Source organism: Chelonoidis abingdonii, chromosome 1, assembly GCF_003597395.2.
Source record: "Chelonoidis abingdonii isolate Lonesome George chromosome 1, CheloAbing_2.0, whole genome shotgun sequence".
Classification (NCBI taxonomy): domain Eukaryota; kingdom Metazoa; phylum Chordata; order Testudines; family Testudinidae; genus Chelonoidis; species Chelonoidis abingdonii.
In genome coordinates, this window is record NC_133769.1 from 105,283,812 (window position 1) to 105,297,511 (window position 13,700).

The following is a 13,700-nucleotide window of genomic DNA, read 5'->3' on the forward strand; positions in this document are numbered from 1 at the left end:
CCTTTGAGAAGGGCAATGGCTCTTGGTAAACACCTTAAGGGGCCCTCCCTTTGAGAAGGGCAGTGGCCCTGGTAAACAACTTAACAGCCAGGGAGGGGAGGCCACAGGAGAACAAAAACAAAATGGAGTATGGGGACAGCTGTAAGAAAACAAAATGGAATAGGGGGATAGCTGTAACAGACATCCCCAACATAATGCCACATTGTTTCCCTCCTTTATTAAAAGGATTTTGCTACACTCAGACTCTGTGCTTGCGAGAGGGGAAGTATCACCTCTTAGAGGCGCCAGGGGGAGGATATGTAATTGTCCCAGATCACTGGGTGGGGGATGGGGAGGAGGTTGCGTTGTGTTATTGAAACGGAACCCCTAGATACTGAACCAGAAGGGTTACACTAGAATAGGATATATCTACAGTGCCCAAGCCCCCATTTCTGTCCACACACAAATCAGTCCAATTTGGATCAGTAAACACTCAGGACACAGTTTGTAGGACCCTGTTTGTGGGGTTGGTCAGACTCAGGTTCAAGCCCTGTCATTTTGCAGTGTGGATGCAGGTCAAGCCACAGACCCAAGTCAGAAAGTCTGCATAGTGCAGTGTGGACATGTTAGCATGGCTTATGACCCGGGTCCAGCATCTGTAGACCTGGGTCCGACATCTGTAAACCCAGATTTACAATGCAACGGCGATTGTGGGCGCTCAAATGCTGGCTTGGAAACACTAAGTCCCCAAGCCCAGGTCCCACAGGCTCGGATTTACAATACAGCATAGATATACCCTTACTGACCCTGCAGACACTTATGCATAGGGTGACTAGATGTCCCAATTTTATAGGGACAGTCCCCATTTTTGGGTCTTTTTCGTATATAGGCTCCTATTACTCCCTCATCCCTGTCCCGATTTTTCACACTTGCTATCTGGTCACCCTACTTATGCACATGAACAACTTCATGCACATGACTAGTCCCCATGAACTCCATGGGTCTACACACAGGAGTAGAGTTAAGCACATGTGTAAGTATCTGTGGAATCAGGGGCTACAGGTCAGATTTTTAAAGTTACTATTTAGGCACCTCACTCCCATTGAAATAAGTGAGTTACGTGCCCAAATACCTTTAAAAATCTGGTAAATTTCTAAACATGCATTTAATTTAAAGTGTTACCCCAGTATAATTCCAATATACTGCAGGGAAGAAAACATGCACCTACATCACCAATCAGGAGAACAGGACTGAGCAGTTCCTCCAGCAGGGGAAGAGGTTCTGGGGAACTCAGTATCTGGTGCTCATAGTCAAATGCAAGAAGGACCATGTAACTAACCCCAATGTTCTTCATTGGTGAGGCTCAAACACTCAGGCAGGTAGCAATGTGGCTCTATTAGCATGCCAGTGCATGCTCTCACACACATATTTTGGTGGCATTATCTATCTAGCTTCACTAGAAGAGCCATGTTCCCTTCCCTAACTCAAGATAGCAGATAAGCCAATTCATTTTTTAAAATTATTCTAAGATTATTTTATTTTTAACTTAAAATAAATCACAGAAAAGAGACGCTTCCTCTTAGGAGTCTGAATAGGAATGTTAGCTGTCCCTTGAAGAAGGTATTCTGGCGGGGAGGGAGGTAAAACAGATAGACACTGACAAGCGCTTTTGAAGTCATATACTCTGCAAAATGCACCTTATCTGCACATAATCAATGCAAATTATATACAGGATAAACATGTTTACTGAAATCAAGTGCATCTGTAAACATCAGTTTTAGGAGATTACTAACAGGTTTAATGGAAATAAATAAAGCCATGTGCCTTACATTAAAATGAAAATAAGACCTTGTTTACATGGAAATCATAAATCTCAATGGTATTTTATTTTGTCTTGGTATTGTTTTGTGATTCATAACAAAAAAAATCACAAGATAGTGTTCCTTTCTCTCAACAGGTAAAATTCCCTGCACAGTGCATGCCTTGTTATTTTTTTCAAACCCACCATTTTGCAGCAAACCTGTTGACTAAAACATCAAAGCTACAATATTAGGTTGTTTAACCTTTTTATTGATCCAGGATAGTTATAGTGTTTAGGAGAGATTATTACCCAAAAAAACCACCCCTAGTCCAAAGATCTCACAGTGTCCCATTGTTTTTTGGGGAAGTTCTATGGCCTGTGTATACAGGAGGTCAGCCTAGATGATCACAGTGGTTCCTTCTGGCCTTGGAATCTACAAATCTCCTTGTTGTTAAGCTCATAGCTCAAGAATACGAAGCACTCTGTGTTTAAATACATAAACAGACTCGGCTAACTTAGCACATGTGATCTGTATATTACTACTCAGCCATTTCTTGTAGTGCTAAGTATGAGATATGCAGCTGAAAAGGAAGTATGATGCCATCTGCTCTTTAAAGTTATAATGGGATATGTGAAGGAGAAAACAGTGATATGAGTTCCTCTATAACTAGTGTAGCTGGAAAAAATCATCATTAGATTTGCAAAACTACTTAAAACCCTGTTTCATACAAAGAGCATGGCATATATTTAATGAAAACCATAATGCTACTTAGCAACACATCCAGAATAAATATTTCACAAAATGCTAATAAAAGCTTTACATAAATAGCTATGGTACTTTAAAAATAAATATTACAGTGTTCAGTATCATTATAGCTAATTATAATGATTAGACTTTGCATATAATAAAACAATTTAGAACAATCAGGACTAGAGAGAACTCCTAGGGGATCTAAGAAAAACTAGGTAAGTGGAAGATTAATTTCAGTGTTCACAAATACAAGGGAACAAACCTTGTGGAAGAAGCAATTTAGATTATTATTATGCATTGCTAATTTCTAAATTAACTATAACCATTCAGGAAAAGGACCCTGACATCACTGTCTGCAGTTCAATGAAAATCTCTGATGAATGTGCAAAGGGCAATCAAAAAATATTAAGATATATATAAAGATTGGGATAGACAATGTTACAATGTCCTTATACAAGTCAATAGTTCACCCACCTATTGAATGAAATATTCAGTTCTGGTCAAGCTATCTCAAAAAAAGCCTCAGCAGAAATGGAAGGAGTGTAGAGATGGCCAATGAAATGTATAGAGAGGCATGGAATAATTAAGGATAAACTTTTGAAAAAGGCTTGTGAGACTTAGGAAGATAATTCCCATTTTCAAATGTGATTTAGGCACTTGGGAGCCTACCTCTTATTGATACACTGAGATTTGCATTTCTAAGGGCCAGATATTCAAAATCCCATTGATTTCAATGGATGTTAGGCATCTAACCTACTGAGGTGATTTTGAAAATCCCAGTAGTTGTCTATCTTTAGGGACTCAGGCTCCTATGTCACTTACGTGCTTTTGAAAAATTTACCCGAGGGCTGTTAAATTTAGAGAGGAGACAAGTAAGAAGTGCCATGAAAGAAGTACAGGTCTGTCGCATCTTACGCGCATTTAACATGTGCGATTTCAGCTTTATGTGGTCGGCAAAACCAAAACCAAAAGAAAAACAATTTTAATACTGTACCTGTAGTGCGGGCGATTCTGCTCGCCATTCAACTCAATGTAATTTTGACTATACGCAGTTTTCGCTTTACGCGCTAACCACGGAACGGAACCCCCACAGAAGATGAGACTCGCCTGTACACAAAACAATGAGAAGGTAAATAGGCACAAGGAAACTTTCAATTAAGTTGAAAGGCAGCAAAATAAAAATAATACAAGGAATTCCGTTTTTATACAACATATTGTTAAGCTATGGAACTCACTGAAACAGTATGCCATTGATTGCAAGAGTTTAGCAGGATTCAAAAAAGGATTAGACATTTATATGGATAAAATAAACTCCACCTGTTTGATAAAAGATAATATTAAGAGGTACAAACTCTCATGCTTTAGGGACCAAGCCAACTGCTAACTGCCTAACTTCCCCTATGGATACACTACTCACTAACTAGCCATTATTTCGATTCTTATACCTTCCTCCAAATGGTAATAGCCTCTGTCAGAGACAGGATGCCGGACCAGATGAACCGCTGGTATGATCCATTAGGACAATTTATGCTCTTTGGGGCAGAGTCTGCCTTTTTGTTCTGTATTTGTATAATGACTAGCACAATGGGGTCCTGGCCCATGACTGGGGCTCCTATGTGGTTTGAGAATACAAAGTAACAATTCCTATGCCTCTATTTTTAAAAGGGTTTTGGCTACCAATTTCAAAAGAGACTGTTGAATTTGGATGAATTGATTGGGGGTGGGGGGCTCAACTTGATACATTAAATGTAATTTATAGCAAGTCTGCCCACTGGTACTGCTGCTTTGACTGATGTGTAACTTTTCTTTATTGTGCTTTTAAGTTTATGTCAAGCATGCTCAGAGCTCTGGAACTTAAATATTGAGTTTTAAAATCTATATAAAATAGAGGGGCCTGATTTTCAGAAGTGCTGAGCATCCTCAGAAAGACAGGAGTATTAAAAGTGACTCGAATTGGGCACCCAAAAATAAAGACACCAAAAATCGCTAGTCACTTATGACAATTTAGGCCTTTCTTTAAAAAGGTCTACTTTCTCTACGATTTTGCAGTTTTTATTTTTTACATTAAAATAGTTACACTACCCTTCACTAGAACTGAAGGCAAAGTTACCTCCATTCATGAAGCCAAATAATCCCTGTTACACACAATTATGAAGAAATAAGTTCTCTCTCCAGTGATCATGCACACACTAAATACCTTTGAGTCCTGTTTGCACAGAACTAGCAGAACCAGTCATACCAAGTAAGTATGGTGCAGTACTGGAAAGATAATTATAGGCTTCCGAACTTGAATCATTAACTAAACAAAGCCACCAAGGAAAACAGGTGAGCTCTCAAAGGTTGTGTTCTCGAGAGTGTCGAAGACATGTAGCAAAGTCACGGGTGTTACCTTGGTTTGGGAAGTATTTCAGAGTACTTTGTCGTTGAACTACTCCCCCATATGCAAAACCATGAGGAAAAAGAAGTGGACAGTTATCGGAGGAAGGAAGTGGCCTGCTAGACACAGTTAAGAAATCATCCACAAATGTCCTGAAGCTAATTTAAGAGGCATGAATACCCTCTGGCCATAGCATGGAGTCTGAGATTCAAATGGGGTTTTAAAAAAAAAATTAACAAAAAAATGCCAAATGGACAAGACAAATGGAGATAGACTCTGTCACATGCTAGCATGACAGGTTTAAAAGGGTCTTCTGTAAAGAAGTTTTCTTCACAGGTTACCACACCATCTTAAAGACCTCTGTAACATAATTAATATTTAAAACTTTGTTGTTTCTTTTCTCTCCAGACATGAATGTATTGATTCTGTCTCTTATACTTGATACATGTGAAATACTAGCTGATTTTCTTTGTTGCTATGCGGTCTCTTTTTTGAGGGAGGCAAAGTGAAGTCAACGTGACAATCCAGTTTGCTGATTTTAATTAAGGTACTGGAACAGAGAGTCCAACTTCAGCGCTGGCAGAGCAAAGCCATGCCAAGGCAGACTTGGCACATTGGGTTAAAGGGTCATTTCAGAAGCAATACCGTTCAAGATCAGACCAACATAAATTCCGAAGCAATATAACTTAGCCAGAAGTACAATGCCTGATGACTGTTTGTCAAACTTAATTAACGTTAACAGTCTTTCAGTTGATTTGCAAAATTTTCCTTATGCCCCATCGCTTATGTACTTTCTGCAGTCAGGAGGACAGACTGCTTTAGCAGTCACCTTGTTTGCATTTTAAGGTGTTTATAATGTTTTAAGAAACACAAAAGCAGCAAAATTAACAGATTCAGATGCAACGGATGGGCACTGAGATTAACGGGAGCAGAGTTAGGCCAATACCGAGCAATTTTGAAATTTCCACCCTGTATGTATTTTAAAAAGAAAAAGGTGTGAGTAACATCATAACCATATGAAGAGAGTGGAAACTTCTCTGTGGGGCCAGTGTCATATCATTTTAGACCCAAAATTTTAATGTTTCCTGTTTGATCAATGTGTAGTTCCTCTGGACACTTAAGGCCATTCTTTTTAAAGGGGCTGCTGATTTTGGTTGCCTCAGTTACTGGTCTTCAGACACCTTGGACCAATGAGAGATACAGCTCTTGGGCACCTTTGAAAAATCAGAAAAGTCATTAGCCTTGGTCACAAAATGCTTCATGGCATGTCCAAATGTGGAATTTAGACACCCCATGCAATTAAGATACCCCAGGTTAAAAATTTGCCCTCGTTAGTAAGGGATGAAGCACTCAGCACATTCCCTCTCAGGATAGAAGCGAGCCAGGAGCACTCTGCTTCTGTAATTTTGGGATGCCAAGTAGACAGACAAGAAAGGCTGCTCTAACTTACACGAGGGGCTGCATTCAGGGGTGGCTCCAGGCCCCAGCACGCCAAGCACGTGCTTGGGGCGACAAGCCACTGGGGGCTCTCTGCCAGTTGCCGCGAGGGTGGCAGGCAGGCTGCCTTCAGCGGCTTGCCTGCGAAGGGTCCGCTGGTCCCACGGCTTTGGTGGACCTCCCGCAGGCATGCCTGTGGAGGGTCCGCTGGTCCTGTGGCTTTGGTGGACCTCCCGCAGGCGTGCCTGCGAAGGGTCTGCTGGTCTCGCGGCTTCGGGACCAGTGGACCCTCCGCAGGCAAGCTGCTGAAGGCAGCCTGCCTGCCATGCTTGGGGTGGCAAAATGCCTAGAGCCGCCCCTGGCTGCACTGGCCCTACAGAGTAACCCACAGAATCTGGGAGCCCCCTTCACTTCCACTCTTGGACTGTGACTTCTGTGCAGCACTGCTTGAAAACCAGAGCACAGAATCTGGCCCACACAAGACAGACAACAATATGTCTAAACATAAAGTGTGTGGGGACAGACAGGATGTATGAGTTTCACAACATCACCAAGGGGGACAACCCTAGGAGAATTAAAAAGTTGGAGGGGGAGGAGAAACGTCTCCTCATGCCCCTTACTGTTTGTGCCAGTGGACAGGGCTGAAGATGCGAGAGTGGGGAGAACAGATGACTGAAACCTCGGGAGAGTGACTGTCAGATTTATGTTCTAATAAATCCTCTGAAGCTAGGGTGACCAGATGTCCCGATTTTATAGGGACAGTCCTGATTTTAGGGACTTTTCTTATATAGGCTCCTATTACCCACCACCCCGTCCTGATTTTTTACACTTGCTATCTGGTCACCCTTTTGGAAGCAGTGTTCCATGGGGAAGTTGTACACAGGTCACAGGCCTGGTGCAGCGGGAGGTCCAGGGGTGGATTGGAGTGTTGAAGAGCAAATCCCCTGCACTCATCCCAGAGGCAGCTCCTGTGCCGGAGGCTTGGAGCTGGCTTTGCGCGCTATGCATTGTGACCCACTCCTGGCCACTCCTCCATCATGACAAAATGCAGATGGTGGTTTGGCACTGCTCTAAAGGCTGACCACTGGATTTGCTGTTAAACTAATTTTAATCTCGCATTTAATTCAGTTGGGAAGTGAGGCCAGCAACTCAAAGTGTCTGTGCATATCTAGCAACCATCCCTCATTTCCAGGCACATCCCTCAGTTTAGTCCCCAAGTTCCACTCAAATGTAGCATCCCCTCACTTTTCTTGGCCTTCCCACCGGATACAGGGACACGCGAAAGTGAAAGTATTGGGAACCCCCCATTATTTTAGGTGTCCTGTGCGTGAATAATTTCCCCGGGTCCCTCATTTTATGTCTTGGTCACACACTGAGTCACCCACCCGGGCGTGGGAGGGAGTTTCGCGTCTGTCGCTCTGCAAAGAGTTAACCCAAGCAGGAAGCGCTCGGCAGCCACACTTCCTGCCAGGGGAGCTCCCCAGCTGTCACTCTTCCTCGTGACTCGCTGCCTTTCGGAGGAGCGGTCCTGCCTCGGGGCCCGGGTAGCAGGCTCGGCTGGGGAGTCCGGCTGTTTACCCGACTCCCGCAGAAAGCGCCGCGGGGAGGGGGCAGAAGCCCAGGCTCTCCGCTGCAGCCGGCCGAGCAATACGTGTCAGGGCCGGGAGGCTCTGCAGCCGCGGAGTTCATCCGGCTCAGTTACTCCCGCTCCGCGGAGAGCCACCATGCCCGCCGTGGACAAACTCCTCCTGGAAGAGGCTTTGCAAGACAGCCCGCAGGTACCCGCCCCCGGCCTCTGCCTTATCGCTGCTCTTGCCCTTTCCCTCCGGGGAGCCCCCCAGCCCGAGCCGGTCTCAGGCTGGTGGGATGTGCCTCTGCTGTGGGTGCCGCGCGGCGTTTCACAGGCCGGTTCGGAGCTGGCGGGGGCTGGGGGGGTCACTAATCCTGCCGTGCCCTGGGGCTAGTCTGGGGCTATCCCTGCTCTGGCCGTGCAGCGCCGATGCCCGTGACGCACCTGCATTTACAGCGGAGTGAAGGCCACACAGGATTCAGCAGGCCCGAGCAAAGCGGGGGGCGGGTGTGTGAAACCTCCAAGCCCGGCCGGTGGTTTTGGGTGGTGGTGAGACGCGGAGCAAGAATAACAAATGGTAACAACAGGAGTTAGTGTTATACCACGTTGTGCTTCTGCAGCGCTTTTCAGCTGCAGCTCACAGTGCGCATGGGAAAAGGTGAGTGGGGGGCATGCCACCATTTTACAGGTTGGGGAAATTGAGGCACGGCAGGGGTTAAGTGGTTTACAGCGATCTAGGTGAACATCATCTTTTTGCTGTGGAGGCGGGGAAGTAGTCACCCAGGAGTAGGTTGAGCAGATTCTCAAAGTGGAGAAATTAGGTCAGCTGTCACTGGGGGCAGGACTGCAGGGGAGGGTTTTATAGACCATCTGGGAGAGGTTGGCACCTGGGATGAGAAAAGGGTGCCCTGCCCTCTCTTCTCTGTCAAACTACCTCCTCCCTCTCACTGGTTGGATGCAGACTCCAAGGCTTTCCCAGCGGAGGGACCTGGGGGGCGAGGGGGGAAATAAGGTGTCAGCCTGTGACATGTCTTACAGGCAATGGTGCTTGAGGTGCACCTACACTTAGCCAGCCTGCTGTTGGTTTCCCTAGCTCCTCTGACCAGGGTGGTGAGAAACTTCAGGGTTTATAAAATGGGACAAAATATTGTTTGTTGTAAAACTGAGAGAGACACCAGGGGAGTTGCTGAAAACAGGGATGATCCTGGGTTTTAGGGACACAGTCGCTGAGTGGATTCATAGCACTAGATCCAGACTTTTACTGCACTCTCCACTTCCACCCCTGGGGGCTGGAGAAGAATTTCCTTGTATTAGACTAGATACTTTCCCTTCTGTCTAGGACGCTCTACACCAGGGGTGGGCAAACTTTTTGGCCTGAGGGCCATATTGGGTTTCCAAAATAGTATGGAGGGCCGGTTAGCGGAGGCTTGTACCTCCCCAAACAGCCAGGCATGGTGTGGCCTGGCCCCTCCTCCTATCTGACCCCTCCTGCTTCTTGTCCCCTGATGGCCCCCCCAAGGACTCCTGCCTCATCCAAACCTCCCTGTTCCCTGTCCCCTGACAGCCTCTGGAACCCCCGCCACCCCATCCAACTCCTCCTCTCATTCCTGACTATCCCCCAGGGACCCCTGCCCCATCCAACCACCCCTTCTCCCAGTCCTCTGACTGCCCCCAGAACCCCTGCCCCTGACTGCTCCCCACTGCCCCATCCAATGCCTCCTCTCCTTCCTGAATGCCTCCTGGGGATGCCTGCCCCCATTCAACCCCCCTGTTCCCTGCCCTCTGACCACCCCGACCCCTATCCACACCCCTGACCACCACCCTGAACTCCCCTGCCTTCTATCCAACCCCGACCCCCACTTCTGCTGCCCTACTGCGCTGCTTGGAGCACCAATAGATGGCAGTGCTACAGCTGTGCCACCCAGAGCGCCGGGACAGGCAGCTGCGCTGCTTGGCTGGAGCCAGCCGCAGCACTGCGCAGCTCATAGCACCGGGTCAGGCTCCAGATCTGCAGCTGTACTGCCCCAGGAACTCACAGCTCTGCTGCCCAGAGCATTGTGCCAGCAGCAGAGCAAGCTCAAGCTGCGGGGGAGGGGGAACAGTTGGGGAGGGGCTGGGGGCTAGCATCCCAGGGCAGGAGCTTGGGGGCTGGGCAGGAGGGTCCCCAGTGGCCTGCAGGCCGTTATTTGCCTACCTTGCTCTAGACCACACAATGAGTTCCATGCTAGGCCAGCTGCAGCCAGTGCTGCGTCCCGGGCCGGCTTTAGGAAGTGCGGGGCCCAATTGGAACATTTTTGGTGGGGCCCTGGCAGGGATGACTTGAAAAAAAAAAGGGGGGTGTGGAGCTGGCTGGATATAGGGGCTGGCTGTGGACAGGGCAGGTGGTGCGGGGCTGGTGTGGGCAGGGGGTGCAGGTACAGGGGATACAGCCCACCCTGTACAGTAAGTGCCCTCTCCTCCACCCTCCCCCACTGGGGTAGCAGCAGCAGCCCAGGGCTCGGGGGCTATTTAAAGGGCCCAGGGCTCCCCTGCTTCTACCGCCCTAGCCCTTTAAATAGCCTCAGGAGCCCTGGGGTATCGGGGGCTCCCGGGGCTATTTAAAGGACCGGGGCAGCAGAGGCAGCTGGAGCCCCGGCCCTTTAAATAATTCCCGGAGCCCCCCACTACCCCAGGGCTCTGGGGGCTAAAGGGCCCGGGGCTCCCCTGCTTCTATCACCCCAGCCCTTTAAATTGTCACAGAGCCCTGGGGAAGCGGCGGGACTCCCACGGCTATTTAAAGGTCTGGGGTGGTAGAAGCAATGGGAGCCTGGACTTTTTAAATAGCCCCCAGAACCCCGCAGCCCTACCCCAGGCCTCCAGCAGTGGGGCTCTGGTAGCAATTTAAAGGGCCTGGGGCTCCAGCCCCTGCTGGGAGCCCAAGGCCCTTTAAATTGCCCCCTGGGGAAGTTGGGCCACGCCGGTGCAGTGCACCGGCTCTTGCTGGTATGCCGTACCGAGGCTTGGGCGCAGGGCCCGGTTCAGGGGAATTGGGTGAATCGGCCTAAAGCCAGCCCTGGCTGCTTCCCTATTGGAAAAGCAAACCTTGGACCTGGGGAATGCTCCACACACAGGAGAGGCTAGCATGTGGCCTGTATTGTTGGTGAGAGCGAGAGAAGGAGGAGCCCTGAAAGTTGAGGCAAAAAGAATGGGGAGGGGAAAATTGGGGAAGGCAGGGAGATTCTATGGGGGCCTGGGGAAGAAGAGGGAAAGGTCTGGGGGAACAGAGGTCAGAGGGTGGGGTTTATGGGTGGGAAAGAGAGGGGACTTCACCAAGGGATGGGAAGAGGGGCACTTGTGGGAAGGGCAGTGTGTGTAAAGGCATGATGAAGAAAGAGAAACAAAAGGAAGTGGCCGTATAGGGAGGAAAGAAAGGAGGATGGGGTGAGTGGTAGTTAGGAGAGAAGTAAAGTTGTAGATCCATGGCAAGGAGAAGCAGTAGTCTCCCCAGGATGGACCTAGTGAGGCTCTGCGACCCCCATTCTACTACCACCCCAAATTGGCTGGTCCTTGACCAGCAGGAGGAAAGGAATCACAGCGTCCTTCCTTTTGATACAGGGGGCACCCCACAATTTACTGAACTAGAGTAGATTTATTATTAATATTACTTAATAGTTATGGTGTTTACATCTCCAAGGCTCAATACAAATATTAATTTTGAGGAACTTTATACAGCCATTAAGTAAACTCATTTTTCTGCTCCGTCAACACCATCTCACATGATTAAAAATGTAACAAAAACTGAAAGCAACCAAAGAAAGCACAGACTAGGGTTTATAAGTCTCCCCACTCTTTCATGGCCTGAAACACAGGAGCATAACCCTTCCTTTACAATGGGTGGAAATACTGGAAGAGTAAAGACTACATAAACCTAACTTTTGCAGGACATTTTTCGCTTGATTTCTTCATCATTTGTTGTTTAATCTAGGTTTCTGGAAAAATAATTTCACTTTTGCATAATTGCCATATGGTCCTGATTTTTTTAATCATAAATTCATTCATTCTTATGAATTTTTAATTCACAAAATTAATTACATTTTCAATATAGTAACTTTTTGCATGCAAGAGGCCTGATTCTCCACTGTCTTATTAATTTGTGTTGTGGTAACACCTAGGAACCTGTCATGGACCAGGATCCCATTTTGCTGGATGCTGTACAAACACAGAACAAAAAGACTGTCTCTGCCCCCAAAGAGCTTAATGTCTAGCACCTTGTATAGTAATTGACTCCTGAACAAAGTGGGCCTGATCCTCTTTTGGGCTGTGCCTTGTATAGTCATTTTCAGAAAGGCAAAGGGAGAACAAAATGGATATAAAACAATTCCCTTCTGACAAGGTGCCAGGCAGTGAAGAATTAGGCATAAGTTATTTATTAATAAGGTTTGCAAAGCTCACTTTCTCTCCAAGAGTAATGTAATTATATCTTCATTGTCCCCAAGCACTATACAAAAAAGCCCCTGCCTGAATGTATTCCATTTAAAGTGTTTAACTGCAAATTAGGAGACAGACTGACCTAAGTAGCCATGCTGAATTCAAAAGTTACTCATGTGAAGACTGGATTTGACCCCATGTTTCCAGCAGCAAGGGTGGTGGCATGATTAATGAAGCCTCCAGAGAAATGTAAAAAGGTTATGTTTGGATTACCATAAGTTCACTGGTGCAGCATTATCTATTATGTAAGAATTTGACAAAACAGCAACAAGTAAATTATACGTCTGTTTTAAACCAGTGTAACTAACAAATGGTGATTTTAAAAAGAAACATCATAAAGATTTTTGAACCTTAACATCCAAACTATTTGAATCATTTATAGGGCGTATTATTTTTTAACAAAAGTGCTAATTGAGGTCAAGATTTAATGAATAAATAAATGGATATATAAAATTAAGTTGCATATTTAGGCATCTGAATAAATAAAGCTGGGATTTTTCAAGGCACCTGTGCTAATTTCAATAGGATATAGGCTTCTAGCAGCCATCTGTGCCCCATATTGTAAAAATATATACTTAGGAGCCTAACTTTAGGCATCTATTGTTTTGAAAATCTTGGCCTGAGAATTTTCTTGCTTAACATTTCCCATAATTCTGTCTTGTAACCACAGTCCTTTTGTTTGTTGTGTCTGGTGAATCAGTCTTTTGTCACAGCACAGTATAATGATATTCAGTGTTAGGTAAAGGAAAAGATGGGGTTATAGAGAATAGAAGTTTTAAATTACCAAAACTATAGTCAGTGATTGCAACAATTCAAATCTAAGTATTTTTGCAAATTAGTATCTGTTTCAATTATTAAAATCCAGGCTGGGGCCCTGTTCTGGAAACTCTCAGAACATGGGGCTCCCATCAAAAGGAAGTGCTGCATGCCAAGGGCGTGCAGGATCAGGCCCAATGTGGCTGTCTATTGATGTGTTTTGAATTCTTTCCCTCTTTGATTTGTATGTGCTGGTGTTTTAATGAAAACAATATTTTGCACTTCTAATGCTCCTTTTTATCCTGCCATCTTAAAGTTCTTTCCAAGTATCAGTTATCCCCCACGATAGGTAGTAATATACCAATTTAGCATTAATAAACTGAGATGTTGTGAGATTGTGATTTACCCAAGGTAAGCAAGTACAGCCATGCAGAATCTAAAATAAGACCTCCAGTCACCTGTTTTAATTACTAGACCAGGGCTCGGCAGCCTTTCAGAAGTGCTGTGCCAAATCTTCATTTAGTCACTCTTAATTTAAGGTTTCATGTGCCGGTCATACATT

General features: G+C 46.0%; 1 protein-coding gene across 4 annotated transcripts in view; it reads left to right on the top strand.

The window, feature by feature from the left end:
- Positions 1–13,700, top strand: part of APPL2 (adaptor protein, phosphotyrosine interacting with PH domain and leucine zipper 2) — a 224,854-nt gene that overhangs the window by 157,726 nt on the left and 53,428 nt on the right. The window contains exon 2 of one of the 4 annotated variants that reach the window (XM_075068758.1): positions 7,968–8,123. In XM_075068758.1, the coding sequence (XP_074924859.1) occupies positions 8,070–8,123 (54 nt within the window). In that variant the 5' untranslated portion in view covers positions 7,968–8,069. Of the gene's footprint in view, positions 1–7,781; positions 8,124–13,700 lie in introns of those variants that run through there. The other 3 variants (XM_032787258.2, XM_075068756.1, XM_032787259.2) reach the window with 3 other exon arrangements.